This window comes from Montipora capricornis, chromosome 5, assembly GCF_036669925.1.
Source record: "Montipora capricornis isolate CH-2021 chromosome 5, ASM3666992v2, whole genome shotgun sequence".
Lineage (NCBI taxonomy): Eukaryota > Metazoa > Cnidaria > Anthozoa > Scleractinia > Acroporidae > Montipora > Montipora capricornis.
Genome location: NC_090887.1, coordinates 1,597,394 through 1,612,393, shown reverse-complemented (window position 1 = coordinate 1,612,393; position 15,000 = coordinate 1,597,394). Strand labels below are relative to the sequence as shown.

General features: G+C 39.8%; 3 protein-coding genes across 3 annotated transcripts in view; all 3 read right to left on the bottom strand.

Annotated features, from left to right (window-relative positions):
* The window catches only part of LOC138049053 (E3 ubiquitin-protein ligase TRIM71-like), a 3,365-nt gene extending 249 nt beyond the window's left edge, over positions 1–3,116 (bottom strand). The window contains exon 1 of the mRNA XM_068895163.1: positions 1–3,116. This exon is cut by the window's left edge and continues 249 nt beyond it. Within this exon, the coding sequence (XP_068751264.1) occupies positions 741–2,999 (2,259 nt within the window). The 5' untranslated portion in view covers positions 3,000–3,116 and the 3' untranslated portion in view covers positions 1–740.
* A 4,014-nt stretch (positions 3,117–7,130) lies between these two features.
* On the bottom strand, positions 7,131–10,324 carry LOC138049051 (E3 ubiquitin-protein ligase TRIM71-like). The gene has a single exon (XM_068895161.1). It carries the CDS (start codon positions 10,268–10,270, stop codon positions 8,015–8,017), a length of 2,256 nt encoding a protein of 751 aa, XP_068751262.1. The 5' UTR covers positions 10,271–10,324; the 3' UTR covers positions 7,131–8,014.
* Positions 10,325–12,059: 1,735 nt separating this feature from the next.
* LOC138048759 (demethylmenaquinone methyltransferase-like) overlaps positions 12,060–15,000 on the bottom strand; it is a 4,457-nt gene continuing 1,516 nt past the window's right edge. The window contains exon 3 of the mRNA XM_068894883.1: positions 12,060–13,968. Coding sequence (XP_068750984.1) covers positions 13,561–13,968 — 408 coding nt within the window. The 3' untranslated portion in view covers positions 12,060–13,560. The remainder of the gene's footprint in view (positions 13,969–15,000) is intronic.

Here is a 15,000-nt window from a genome sequence, read left to right as displayed (position 1 = left end):
AAATAGTTAAAGTGCTACTATGGTCAAAAAATCACTTCCTTTTTTTTTCTTCAGATTTTGAAAGTGTGATTGCTTGACGCTTGACTGGTAAAATTTTGAGCTTTGATTTTTATCGAAAGCCTGTTTACTTTGAGTGTAAGTTTTGGATTTTACGGTCCGCCATTACTCACGTTCCAAAGTGACCGATTGGACCTCAGAGGGTTGGATCTAAGAAAAAGTGACGTCATTGACTCACTAGCTTAAAATTTCAGCGTGTAAACGCAGCTTACTATATATGCAAAACACGAGTTTAAAAGTCTGAAAGCCCAAAATTCCCGTGTTGCATATTAATTCAGCCGCGTATACACGCTTTGCATTCTTAAACTAGTGAGTCTTTGACGTCATTTTCTCCTCGATCCAGCTCTCTCAAGATTTTAAAGTTAATAATGGCGGACCATTAAAGAGAAAAATTCCAGTTAAATAGGTATCTTTTTTAAATCAAGGCTTAAAGCTTGGGTAACTTACTGTTTAGTTAACATAGTTTTGAAATCCAAATAAAAATAAACTTGATTTTTTGGTCATAGTAGCAATTTAAATTCAGTGTAAGGGTAAAATAATGAGTTTCACACTTAACGTACTAAACTTTTAATGCCACATTGATATACGCTGTGGGCTGCCCACTGTGATGACGTTTTCCATCTAAGCCACAAAGAAATCAAAGCTAATTAAATATTTATCACTTCGATCTGAGAAGAGGTCCTCTATTGAAATATTTGAATGCGATGATTCCAACAGTCCACCACAACAATTTGACCATTTCTCAGAATTGCTACTGAACATGGAGAATAGAACTGCCCTGAGTTGTTGCCCTGAGAGCCAAACTTACGAACTAACTTACCACTGGGCAGTTCAAACACCTGCACTCTATGATTGTTTTGATCACAGACAACAACATGGCCTGATTTAGCTACTGACAAAAATCGAGGCAAATTGAATTCCCTATCCCCACTCCCTTTCTTACCAAACTGATACTTGCACTCCCCCTCCTTAGTAAATACTTTGATACTATGATCACCTGAGTCTGAAACAATGAAATCATCTCGCCACTGAACGCAATGGACAGGAAAACAAAGAGATCCAGGCCCACCTATCTTCTTTAGAAAATTGCCAGCAGGGGAAAAGATCTTAATGAATTTGTTATCCGAATCGGAGACAATAATATTACCATTGGAATCCAATGATAAACCCCAAGGATTATTGAGCTGGCTATCGAGCCTTCCTTCCCCACCAAACATACGGATGTACATCCCCTCCCCAGTAAAAATTTGGATGCGATGGTTATGTTTGTCAGCTACTAAGACATTTCCATATTTATCAAAGGCTATCCCATAAGGGTTACTAAATTCTCCCGGACTCCTACCTTGGCATCCAAAGGATTTCACAAAATTTCCCCTATTATTGAAGATTTGAACTTTGTGCTTGGATGTAACTGCAATTTCATCCTTGCTGTTCACAGCCACCCCCTGAGGACAATGAAGTATCCCATCACCCGAGCCTTGTGCTCCAAAAGATAAAATGGGTTTGACATTAAACGATTTAACCACAGTCATAAAAGGGCTTCCGCGAACATATTCCCTGTTAATCTTAACTGACAAATTAAATTTACCTTCAACTTTGGGCAAATAGCTAATGTTGTAGGTCCCGTCTTTCTTATCATTTACGTTAAAATTTGCGACGCATGTTTCACCGCGCTCATCTGTCATTTCTACTGCTACAGTATCCAGCTTATTGTAACACTGTTTTCCTAAAGAGTTCCTTGTGGTTAAGCGAAATTGAGCCTCGCGTCCAACAGTTCCTTCATTTAGTCCTCTGCCTTCAACAACTGATTCCGCTGCTCTTGTTTGGTGGCGAGAGTCCATTAACAAGCCGATTTCTCCGCTGTTGAAATTGTCCATTATCCTGTGATTTTTCACGAAAACTAAATCAAACAGGCCGACTCCTTGGTTACGGGCAACTGGCTCAGATGGATTGATTTCTTCCAGAGTCTTCTTCAACACTTTGCCAAGTGTAACCACTTCTACGCTTGTGCTTTGCGTTAAAAGTTTGTCCGCTTTTTCCAGTGCTGATTCAATGGCTTTTATTTCCTCCTGAACAGCGGTCCTTTTAGTTGATACAGTTTCCAGCGACTTTTTGGTTTCCTTTTTCAGTTCGGACAGGATAATTTTCTTTTTCGCTTGAATTGTTTCTCGGAATGTTTTGATCAAGTTCTCAGCAAACCTTTCTACATCTTGTTCCATGTTTTCGCTTTGCTGAACGATATGAGCACGATCCTCGTCAAGTTGAGTGGCTATGTTCTTTTTTTCTCTTAAGTTATCGTTTTGCTTTTGCAGAAGCGGTGTGATATCGATCTTTTGGTCTTCGGCTTCTTCTTCGGTTAATTTAACTTTATGACCTGAGTGATGCAAGATGACACAAGTTTGGCAAACCGTGTCTTCGCAATTCTGACAAAAAAACTTCAATTCTTCTCTTTCGTGTCCTTTTTTAGGGCAAAACACAGGTCGCTTTAACAACTCCTTATAGTCGTCGTCTTGAAAATCTCTAACTGCCAGAACACGGTGATGTTTGCTGTCTTGCATCACGTTGTGCGCCATTATGCATTGCTCGCAGTAAAATTTTCCGCACTGAAAACAGTACGAAGCTTCTGAGCTTTTCTTGTGACAGTTTCCGCATGTTACTTGCGCTTTGCTACACTCTTTAATTTTAAGGGCATCGATCAACCCGTTCACGAAGAAACTGATGGGAAGATCCTTAAGATCACCGCTTGTAGGAACTGGGCTAACTCCTTGGCAATTTGGACATCTCAGCGTATTTTGACCGCCCTTCGCTCGATGCCACTTGGTCAAACAGTTCAGACAAAAACTGTGCAAACATGGAAGGTGTCTTGGATCTTCAAAAATATCCTGACACACCGGACACGTGACGTGTTCTTGGAGATTATAGAGCAATTTTTCCATATCCATGTTGTGTGTCGGCGCGTCTTCGAGAATTCGGTGTATTTTGTTCCATGCGTTATAATCAGCTTTTGTAGGAATCTGTGATGTGTTAACCTTAACCAATCCCAGCGCCCGGTTTCTGATTCTATTGTAGGAATGCGCCTCACAATAAGAAGAAACCAAAGTACATAGAAAACGTCGTTGAGTGTTAAGCGTAAGAGGAAGTGATTTTATGAGGACCTTATGAGAGTATACGTATGAAACAATTTTTAGATATCCACATCACGCCTTCGATTTTATTTTTCAAGGAATCAGCAATGGGTTAACCAATTCAGGCGCTCACTGTTTAAAAGTGGCTATTGATTACTGTTTTGTTTTGGTTTCTGATGCTAAAATGAGGTTTCAAATATAGCACGATTTAGGCAGTAAAAAGGTTTAAGACTTGAACTTCGCCCACTTAAAAGCTTGGCTAAGATCACGAAAGCATTGCGGGCAACTTGTAAAAGAGTGGTAGTTATGAACCAGTGCAATGTACGGTCAGAGCAGTGCTTGTCTTGTAAGTGGCGTGTAGGAAGGCCTCGCGTGAATAGTCAACACGGGACGAGGACACTCTTAGACATCTTAGACAGAAGTTTCCATTTCAAAACTTAAAACAGAATGCGCTGTGTACATCAGAAGGAACCTTAACTAGTTAGTCCTCTCCTCTGATATGTGGCAAGGCAAAGTTTTGCGCAGATGTTGTGTTCTTTGCATATTATTTGACATTCAAGTTAAGAAATCCCTTCAAATTATTCAGATTTGAATAAAAATTATTTCGAATTTCGAAATTTCATCGGAAATCATCGCGTTTGGGGAGAATCGCCAGCATCGAGTGTGTGGTTAGGGCCCGGGACTTAACAATCCCGAGGTACTACCGTGATGTCTCGACTGGGCATGTGAATTCGCCAATTGGTCTGCTTCTCGCGAGTTTGGATTCTTGAAGATATGTTGTGTTGAATTCACTGGCCCTGAAAAATGCCTGCGGTCATCTGTCGACCATGGACTATAGTGCGCTTCCAAGGTTGTGTTTTTGTTCTCGTTACTGAAAATTATGTGCTGTGGATCCACCGTTTAAGTTACGCCGATGAATTGACCCGTAATAAAAAAAACTATAGCATGCATTGATTTCCCTCTTTTACGCCGGACAACTTTAATATGCATGGAATTGGAAGAGGATCTAGAATACTTTTGTGTTATCAGAAAGGAACAAAACCAGCTTTATTTTTGGTGACAGGTCGCGGAATAAGACTCGTGCAACCTTCGAACAGTGCTTTTAGCACTTCAAAAATGAAAAAGTGCAATTAGGAATAGTTTTACGATTACCCTGACTTATTGCTAGCGTTTGATATTTGTTTTCTGCTTTTATGCCCAGGGCTGAATTCTCGGGTCATTTTACGATTAATGATAACCAAGTGAGACCATGGGTGATGGGCTCCTGGGAACAGGGGAACCATTTCCAGGAACTCCTGCTGACCATCCATGTTTGGGACTTCTGCACCTGAATTAATTAATTAATTAAAGGGCCCTTTTGCAGGATAGTGATCACATGGTACAAATCCGCCATATTGGGACGCAAATTGCCCTCTGGGACATCTAAAACAAAGAAAATTAAGATTAACTGGCTTTGTTTTAGATGTCCTGTGCGCAATTTGCGTCCCAGTATGGCGGATTTGTACCATGTGATCACTATCCTGCAAAGGGCCCATTAAAGGAGAATATCTCGGTACAAATGGTCTGTTTGGGACAGTCATAGATGTTCCTGCAAGTTATGTTTTAAGTTGAATTTAGCCTTGCAATTGATACCTAGATTGTAGAAATTTTATGACAAAAATCAATTCTTTTCCAAGAACTAAAAAATCTGGTAACATGTCTAAAATGTGACGACATTTCTTATGTAAACTTTCTAAGAACATTGAGCATTGAGAGTACATTTTCTGTTTTACAATGCATGTGGGATTGTTTTTACAAAGGTACATGACATAAAATGAAAGGTAGGGGCCCCCTGTAATAAGAGTAATTTTAATTTGAGCCCCCCTTCCCCCCATCTTGGCATTATTTTTACTTGATGCCCCCCTCCCCCGGTCAGGCTTTTCAGCCCCGCCCTTCCTGATAATTATTGCACGGTCCCTTAAAAGTGTGTTCTCTAATTTCTTAATCCGTGGTACTGCCCTCGACTGGGTTTCGCTCTACTCTAACCGACCGCACACAATTTACCTTAAGGACGGTGCCTACTAATTCAGACATATTTTTGCCCCGGTTTATGTTCATCCAGGAAATGTAGATCTTCGCAAGTATTATTGAAGTCCAAAAGGGAAATTGGGGGTAACCCCGCATTTTTCTATGAATGATATTTGTAAAGATCTTTAAAATACAAAGCAATGTATGCGTTCTTTCTCAAATTGAACCTTGATTATCTCTCAAAAATGCATGGTTACCCTCAGTTTTATTTTTGGATACCAAGAGTACTTACTGAGATCTACTTCACCCGGTTAATTTTAAACTGCGCAAAAATATCACTGTATTAGTAAGGATCACGGATAGGAAACCCGAGTATCTCGAGATGCGTAGAACGTGTGCGCAAAAGCAATAGTAGGTACCGTCTTTAATCAATGGGAAAAATCGCAGTCTCGTGTGCTCAAATGAGGGGTGCCTTAAGACTGTTCCCGGGCTCATCCTTTGTTTACTCTATACTGGCAGACATTCTACGACACCGCAAGATCCAATTTCACTCATTTCAAGTATACATCTTTTTTTCGACAAACAATGATCTGGAATTAACCAATACTAGAGGGACTATAAATCTCTCATTAGCTTCTTTTGTTCGTCCACCAGCAATTGTGCATTGCAGCATTGTTAACTTAATAATTATAAAACTGAGCTTCTTTACTGCTACTCGAAATATAGCCCTCATCAGTCTCGACTAGGACATCATTCAGCCTTCTCAATCCCCTAGAAATATTGGTGTCATATCTGATAGTGCTATGACTATGCTACCTCATCATGTGTTAACTCCGTTTGTAAATCAGCTTTCTACGTACCATTTGCGTAACAGTTCACGCATCAGGAAATTTCCATCCAGAAAGCGGACCACTGAGTTTCTAATCTCGTACCCAGATCTCCCACGGTCATACAAAGTGAGATCTTGGTACAAGATAATTGGGTTCTATGTCCATGCTTTTGTGTCCTCTAAACTTTATCATTGTAATACTCTCCTTTATATCGTGCCAGAAGCTTCAGTCTGTGCCGAACGCTGCTGCTCGCGTAATCACATGCGAGAGACAGGGCCGAGAGCCTTGTTAAGTTGCATTGTGGGACTGTTTTGGGGGTTGCGTGCGCAGAGCAAGAACTCAAGATGCAAGAGCTGAGCTTCCTCAACCACCAGAATATTGTACAATGGCAATTTAAAACGATGGCCCGCTTTCCAAGGTGCAAAATTGTAACCCGTAGTTAATTCAAAACTAAAGTCTTTTTGCTTTGCAGAGTAAACGACTGCATATACAGTGGCTCGTCCCTAAAACAGTCCCACAATGCAGTTCTAAAAAAAAAAGAAGAAAAAAAAGCAAGGCTACAGCGTGAGTAAAGTCTACTGCTTATGTTGTCGGTTTTCTCAAGGACAAAAGCAAGTCAATTAGTTTGTTGGTTGGTATTCGAATCAAACAAGGCCACAACTGTGTTACTGGAAGTTTCACCCCTCCCTTGGGTTTACGTAGTCGTTTGACCGTCTTCTAAAGTCACCAGCAAGCCTCCTTTACTGAAATGCTTTTCCTCTCCTCTGTCAGCAAAGGAGAAGCTATTGTATCATCAACCCCCCCTCCAGGAGAGGGTGCGGGTTCATTTATCAAAACAGATGCTGTGCGTGACGGCACAATTGACCCCAGAATGCACAGCAAGAATCCCTGAAAAATCCTCAGGAAAAAATGGACTGAGCGAGCAGCTGATTTCAGGAAAACACCATTGAATTGGCGTGTTTATCCTCCTAGGTATGATCAAAGGATAACCGTAACATTACAGGAAATAAACCGGAATCAATTCGCTTTCAACAAGAGATCCACAATATATTAGACCCTTCCTCCTCAAAAACTGTTAAGTAGAGACATACGATGTGTAAAAAGACGTTCATTTTACTTTTACCGGTATTTTATTTCCAGAACAAACATATTGTTAACTCACATGTGCAAAAAAATCGTTTGCTTATACTACATAAGACAAAAAAAGCCTTTAAGTAATCAGTCCAATAATATGAGTCTGCAAAACTTGCAGTTGTCTTGTTGCACGAAAGGCAGGCTGGGCATGCGTAAGAGTTTGAGCTACGACGATCGCCACAAAGTCAAGCAAGGTAACTTAGCAGAAAACAACAGCAGCAGCTTAGCAGGCTCGCAGAATACAATAAATCTAACTAAGCAAGTCATGAATGATTTATAAAGTAGGTGTAATGTTTGCTATTTACAAAAGGCCATTACTACTCAATAGTCGGTACTTATTTGAAATTTGTTTGGATACCCAAGCACAGTATTACATCATTCACCAATTGACAATGGCACAATGACTTCACTTGACTGAAATGTTTCAGTTTGAAAGTAAGCTTCAGAGCTTTACATTTTCCATTTTTGCCACACTAAATTTGACGGTGTAGGAAGCATAAATAATATGTTTATTTTGCAAAACTGTCTTGCTATTTAAGGCAATACTAATGTTTGATACTAAAAAGGTGTTCATACACCTGTTAACTTCAGTGGAACACAGGAACCAAGTCAAGCCCAGTTAATAAGGCTTCAAAATATTCAATACAAAAAGGAAATATCATTGAAATTGAACATTTTCGTAGTTTTTGATTAACAACTTCAATTTAAGGCAGAGTAGGACAATGTGTAAACACTCAAACAGTAATGTAACTTGCTAAAAATGTTACATTGAAATACGCTGTGGGGATGCCAGTACAGTGAAAATTCTCACATGGAAATCGAAGGTAATTGAATATAATAACTTCGATCTGAGCAGAGACCCTATGATTTAAATATTTGAATGCGATGATTCCAACAGTCCGCAACAACAATTTGACCATCACTCAGAATTGCTAAAGAAAGTGGATAATTGAACTCTCCTAAGTTGCTGCCCTCTGTGCCAAACTTACCAACAAACTTACCATTCGGCAGTTCAAATACCTGCACTCTATGATTGTCTCGATCACAGACAACAACATAACTTGATTTTGTTACTGACAAAAAGGTGGGGCAATTAAACTTTCCATCCCCTCTCCCTAGTTTGCCAAACTGGTGCTTACAGACCCCCTCCTTCGTATATATTTTGATACAATGATCTTTATAGTCTGACACAATAAGATCATCGCGCCACTCAACGCAGTGAACAGGAAAACAAAGAGATCCAGGGCCACCTATCTTCTTTAGAAACTTGCCAGAACGGGAAAAGATTTTGATCGATTTGTTATCCGCATCAGCAACGATAATATTACCACTGGAATCCAATGATAAACCCCAAGGATACTGGAGCTGGCTATTGAGGCGTCCTTCCCCACCAAACATGCCGATGTACTTCCCCTTCCCAGAAAAAAATTGGATACGATGGTTGCTTGTGTCTGCTACCAAGACATTTTCATCTTTATCAAAAGCTATCCCATAAGGAAAATTAAATTCTCCCAGATTTCTACCATATGTGCCAAAGGATCTCACAAAATAGCCCTCACTATTGAAGATTTGAACTTTGTGCTTGGATGTCACTGCAATTTCGTCCTTGCTATTCACAGCCACCCCCCGAGGATACTCAAACATCCCATCACCCGAGCCTTTTACTCCAAAAGAGAATAGTTTGGGATTAAACGATTTAACTACAATCATAAAAGGGCTTCCGCGAACATGTTTCCTGTTAACCTTAACGGACAAATTGCATTTACCTTCAACTTCGGGCAAATAGCTAATGTTGTAGATCCCGTCTTTGTTATCACTTATGTTAAAATGTGCGACGTATTCTTGGCCTCCCTCGTCTGTCATTTCTACTGCTACATTATCCTGCTTATTGTAACACCGTTCTCCTAAAGAGTTTATTGTTGTTAAGCGAAATTGAGCTTCACGCCCAACAGTTCCTTCATTTAGTCCTCTGCCTTCTGCGACAGATTCGCTTGCTTTTGTTGGGTGTCGTGATTCCAAGATGCCGATTTTTTCGCTGATGACAGTGTCCAGTATGCTGTGATTTTCCGTGAAAACTAAATCAAACAAACCGACTCCTGTGTCACAGGCAACTGGCTCAGATCGATTGATTTTTTCCATAGTTTTCTTCAATGCTTTTCCAAGCTGAACCACCTCTACGCTTGTACTTCGCGTTAGAAGTTGGTCAGCTTTTTGCAGTGCTGATTCAATGGTTTTTATTTCCTCCTGAGCAGTGGTCCTCTTAGTTAATACAGTTTCGAGCGACTTTTTCGTTTCTTCTTTCAGTTCGGACAGGATAATTTCCTTTTTCGCCTGAATTGTTTCTCGAAATGTTGCGACCAAATTGTCAGCAAAGCTTTCCACATCTTGTTCCATGTTTTCGCTTTGTTGAACGATACGAGCGTAGTCCTCGTTAAGTTGAGTGACTATGTTCATCTTTTCTTGTACGTTATCGTTTTGCCTTTTTTTAAGAGCTGCGATATCGATCTTTTGGGCTTCGGCTTCTTCTTCGGTTAATTTAACTTGATGACCTGAGTGATGCAAGATGACACAAGTCTGACAAACAGTGTCTTTGCAATTCTGGCAAAAAAACTTCAACTCTTCTTTCTCGTGTCCCTTTTTCGGACAAAACACCGGTCGCTTTAATAACTCCTCATAGTCCTGGTCTTGAAAATCTCTAACTGCCAGAACACGGTGATCTTTGCTGTTTTGCATCACGCTGTGTGCCATTAGGCATTGCTCGCAAAAAAACATGCCACATTGAAAGCAATACGATGCTTCTGAGCTTTTCTTGTGGCAGTTTCCGCATGTTACTTGCGCTTCGTTGCTTTCTTTAATTTTTAGGGCATCGATCAACCCGTTCACGAAGAAGCTGATGGGAAGATCCTTTAGATCACCGCTTGAAGGAACTCTGCTGACTCCTTGGCACTTTGGACATCTCAGCTTTTTTTTACTGCCTCTCGCTCGATGCCAGTTTATCAAACAGTTCAGACAAAAACTGTGCAAACATGGAAGGTGTCTTGGATCTTTAAATACATCTTGACACACCGGACACGAGACGTGTTCTTGGACATTATGGAGCAATTTTTCGACATCCATGTTGTGGGTCGGCACGCCTTTAGAATGTAATAAATGTATATTGTCCCATGCCTTATTGATGAATAGAGTCTCGTATTTACATTCTATGTTTAGCTTTTCTCGGAATCTGTGATGGGTTGACCAATCCCAGCTCCCTATTATAAAGTTGTCAGTCCACACGCCTTTGATCAGCGCGTCTTTGTTTTTTTTTTTTTCCAAGAAATCAGGAACCGGCAATCCAGGCGCGTGTTGACTATTGTTTTGGCTTGTGATGCTCAAATGAGGTTTCCAAAATAACACGATTTTGGCAGTGAAAAGGCCAAAGAACTGACCTACTGTCTACTGGAAAGCTGGTGTAATATAGGCGTTTTCGTGTAAGTTGCTTAGCAACGTAAACACTACGTCTGGCTGGCTGTTCCAAGCAGACACTCTAAGACACTTTGTAATTTTATTATTTAGTCTTAGTACATACCTGTTATTGGCTATTTACAAATAACTGGAAGGTCCAAAAAAATTATTTATAAATAATGAACAAATACTCACTGTCGGACTGATATCTCAATCATTACTTCTTAGTAGACCTGATATTTATATCATCATACGCCAAACACTTATACCATCTTCATCTCGTTGTGAAGTGGAGACAAAATATATTTTTTTTCTAAATAATGAAGGAAACTTGGTGGGTCAATTCATTATTCACAAATAATGAATTGAACCTCACCGAGCGCAAATTTATTTCAGTTCGCGGTCATGAAACCGTGTCGATGTGGAACCGCGTTCGTGTAAACGCTGCCTAGGACCACTTCGCACTGAAATTAATATTTATGATGAACCTGCGCGCCAAAACGATAATATATTTCATAAAAATGGCGGGAATTCGTCCTTAGAGACGAGTTACACGAAAGTCATGGCAGATCTGGCTATTTCTTGCGCTGTCAGTGAAACAGTGAATGCTGCACTTTCTCGGGTAAATATCAAACTTGAGCTTTATAATGAACCTGCCCGCCAAAACGATAATATATTCCATGAAAATGGCGGGAATTCGTCCTTAGAGACGAGTTACTCGAAAGTCATGGCAGATTCAGTCATTTTAAATAGTATTCAAGGGAAGGGAGAATCGCCCGTCATTTCTGTCAGAGCTCGCAGGATATACTTTAATAACACCAGCAACTGCAACTGAGCATCTGATACAGCAGTTTTTTTAATGAAACTGTTACAGTGAAGAAATAGGGTTAATTTAAAAGCGTCGTGATGCCCAGTGCAATTAAGTAATTCAATAGCCATGTCGCTGTGACCTTTGCTCATCCTTCAGACAGCGTTACGCAGTGGAACCTCGATTTGACGAAGTGCCAAGGGACTGGGGAAATTGCTTCGTTGAATCGAGGGAATCGAATATAACGAATTTGTATCCTGGGTGCCAGAGGTTCTATTTTTCTTTCGCGAGGAGCGAGCGGTTAAAACGGAGAGGCGAAAAACGAGAATCTCTGGCCGGGACCTCTGGTCACGGCGGTTAAGAATCTCACTTCCACACAATTTCAAAATAAGATATCTTGCCAAACCGGTTTTCTGCAGTGATGTCAATGTTGTTTCAATTCAAGTCCTTTGGGAATAGGACGTTTTGATTTTGACATTTCCCATCGTGCAGCCGGCAACCAATCAAAAGCGATGGTGGTTGCGGTTTAGTTTTCTCAAGCCTGACTAGCTTTTTACTCGAAACACGATATTTCTAGTGTTCTCGATTTTCGGATTTTCTGCTCTAGGCAAAGATTTCATGTATATACCCACCACGAGTTCCCAACTACGTAAGACACGCTAAATTATTTAATTTCCCAATATTCAGTCATCCATATACATTTACCTTCATCCATATCAATTTACCTCCATTTATAAAACTTCCAAAGTACTAGTAAGTTCAAATTCAGTCAACAACTCACAACAAGAGTGAAAAACCCTATTTATTTTGTTTTGTACCAACATTCTAGTATTCTTCATTATGTTGAAGTTAACTGACTATGCTGGAGTCTGACTACTGTTAAAGTGGTGCTATGATCAAATTTTTACCCCTTGATTTTTTGAGAGTATCACATAGAATTCCATAAAAGAACAAAAACGCCATTTACCGTTTGCAAATATCTTCATTAGTTTCGGAGATATTTAAGTTTGAAAAATGGGTAAAATATGCAAATGAGATGACTGATGATGTCATACACTCGACCCAATATTATATTGAGTATATAAATAGAGCTACCTTGGCCAATTTGCAGTGCAGACCATTGAAACTTGGTAGTCTAATAGTTCTACAGGAAGCACACATATGCCTATAAAGAATTCTGTTTCCATGGCAACACACACTTTTCCAGTCCCCACCCACTTGATTTCAATATGTTAGTGATTTTCAGCTTGAAAATGTTAAACAAGGCCACAAACTCGAGCTAACATGTTTATATGCTTGCTGTATCATGCGTATGAAGTGCTGTTGGCAAATATCAAAATGGAATGCCAAAGGTGGCCAGAAAAGCTTTTAATATGGGGGAGGTCTGGAACCCAGTATGATGCCATGGTAACAGAACTGTTAAGCTCATATTTTGGAGAACATTTAGTAGAATCTTTCTGCAAAAAATCAAAAATTTTTGATACAAACTGGCTGAGATATCTCTTTTCATCATATTTGAACAAAATTTGGTTGAGAGTATGACGTCATCACTTGGCTAATTTGCATATTTTAAAAACTCGAATATCTCTGGAACGAAAATAGATATTTGAAAAAAGTAAACAGCATTTTTCTCCTCATGGAGACCACTTGTTTATGTTTCAAAATGGCTTAGATAGGAAAGATGCGATTTTCGTCATAGTACCACTTTAACTCACATATAATAAGGTTTATGTTATTTTTAGCATAGAGCAGCTGATTTCCTTTACTGGAATACAAATGAACCATTATTATTATTTCGTTATCATTACGAAGACAGCTTAATAGAGACCTGAAAATTTTTAGCTTATGTGCACAGCTCTTATGACAGAGTATGCAAGTCCAACAAAAATAACTTAGACCATGCATACTTTTTAACTTTGATGCAGAACATGTATTAGCTATGAATAAGCATGAAACTGCAAACTCCTACAAGAAAAGCATGTTTCATTGTAACAGACAATTTTAATGTACTAATCTTATTACAAGAAAAAATTCCATCATCTCCCTCTTTATTGTCATTGTTATCATCTTTATTATTCCTTTTGTTGTTGTTGTTGTTGTGTTGGACTCTGTCGTTTGCTTTTCATCTGAAAGCAGCTCTAAATGTTTGGATTAATTACTTACTCGTTTCTCCCTCTAATGCTTTGAAAGCCACTATTAGTTCACAGCTGAAGCTAGAAGCATTTGTGACAGTTTCCATAGTAACATTGACAAACCCTCCCTCTGTTAGCTTTGCCATGTACTGCTCAGGATGCCAGTAAGGTCCATACTTCATGAAGCCTTTATCAGCCGCTGTCTTCAGCTTTTCATAAACCAGCCCTGTTATCATTAAACCACCAGGTTTCATGACTCGTTTCAGTTCTGAAATTCCCCTTTCAAGATCTGGCCAAAAGTAGTAACAATTTGTGTGGAACACGCTGTTAAAAACATTGGCCGTAAATGGAAGGTCCAATACACTCCCTAAATTGATTTCAAGCTTTTGTCGTTCAATTGCTGATTTGAATTCTTCCACGGCACAAGTTACCTGGTGATAAAAAAGGCTAGTTTAGAGTCTTTTTGGTAATTCACATGGATTTTTGTGCTGCCAATCCCTTAGTATTATTATACATTAGTCATTTTTTCAAATGTTGAGCCACTCCCCCCCATTATTGTCATCAAGTCAGGCCATCCTCTGACATCATCCATAACTGACAACTGCATCATCCCAAAGGTGTCCACAATCTGTACATCACCCTGTAAATTTATCCATTCCTCACCACCACAGCCCATTCGGGTAGTGCCTATTTCTTCCCTTCCCACTCCACCCTCCCTGGCAGATTCACCTGGAAATTACAGTGGTTCTTATTTTCAAACCCATTAAAATCTACTTAAGGACTGCCAGAGCCTTCCAACCACACTATCACTGACTGGCTCATCTGTTTATTCCAGTGATACTCATACCACCACCACCCCCCTCAGTCTTGTTTACTCATCCCCACCACATCCTCACTGAATGACACATATAGAATTCCAAGGGTGCCCATACCTTTCAGATCACAAAGCCTTTGGTGGTGCACACCCAACCTTCCTTAACTAAATTTCATATGTAAATTTAAATAGTGTCTATTAAGATAATTAGTCTCCCACGCAGAGTGTCTGCGTGTTGGGAGGCTAATTCAGATATGGCTATAATGCAAAGTTACGAGTCAGTAAACCATGATTAACAACTGAGAAGACATAAGGCGCTTTCCATTTGACGGAACTGATCGGCTATTTGGTAGGACTAACTCTACAATGCTTTCAAATTAACACACTTCGAGGATGATATATTCTCCTCCAGAAGAATACGAGCGATTATCATGCAAATGCTTCTTCAAATTGTTGCATTTCCTTTTCAAAATGACTGGTCTGGCCGGCCAGTTCTGACAAAAGGAAAGCGCCTATAGTCAATGATTAAAGCTGGTTAAACCATTGACCCCTGGAAGTGAGACTTAACAGATTTTACTGTCTCATTCCAGACGATTTTACTCGTCAAGTGGGGGCCCATACGGGGTGTCCTAGGGCCTTTGAGGAGTCA

Bases quoted from the DNA above. Each gene is read 5' to 3' on its own strand.
- LOC138049051 (XM_068895161.1), bottom strand. From the start codon at position 10,270: ATGGATGTCGAAAAATTGCTCCATAATGTCCAAGAACACGTCTCGTGT.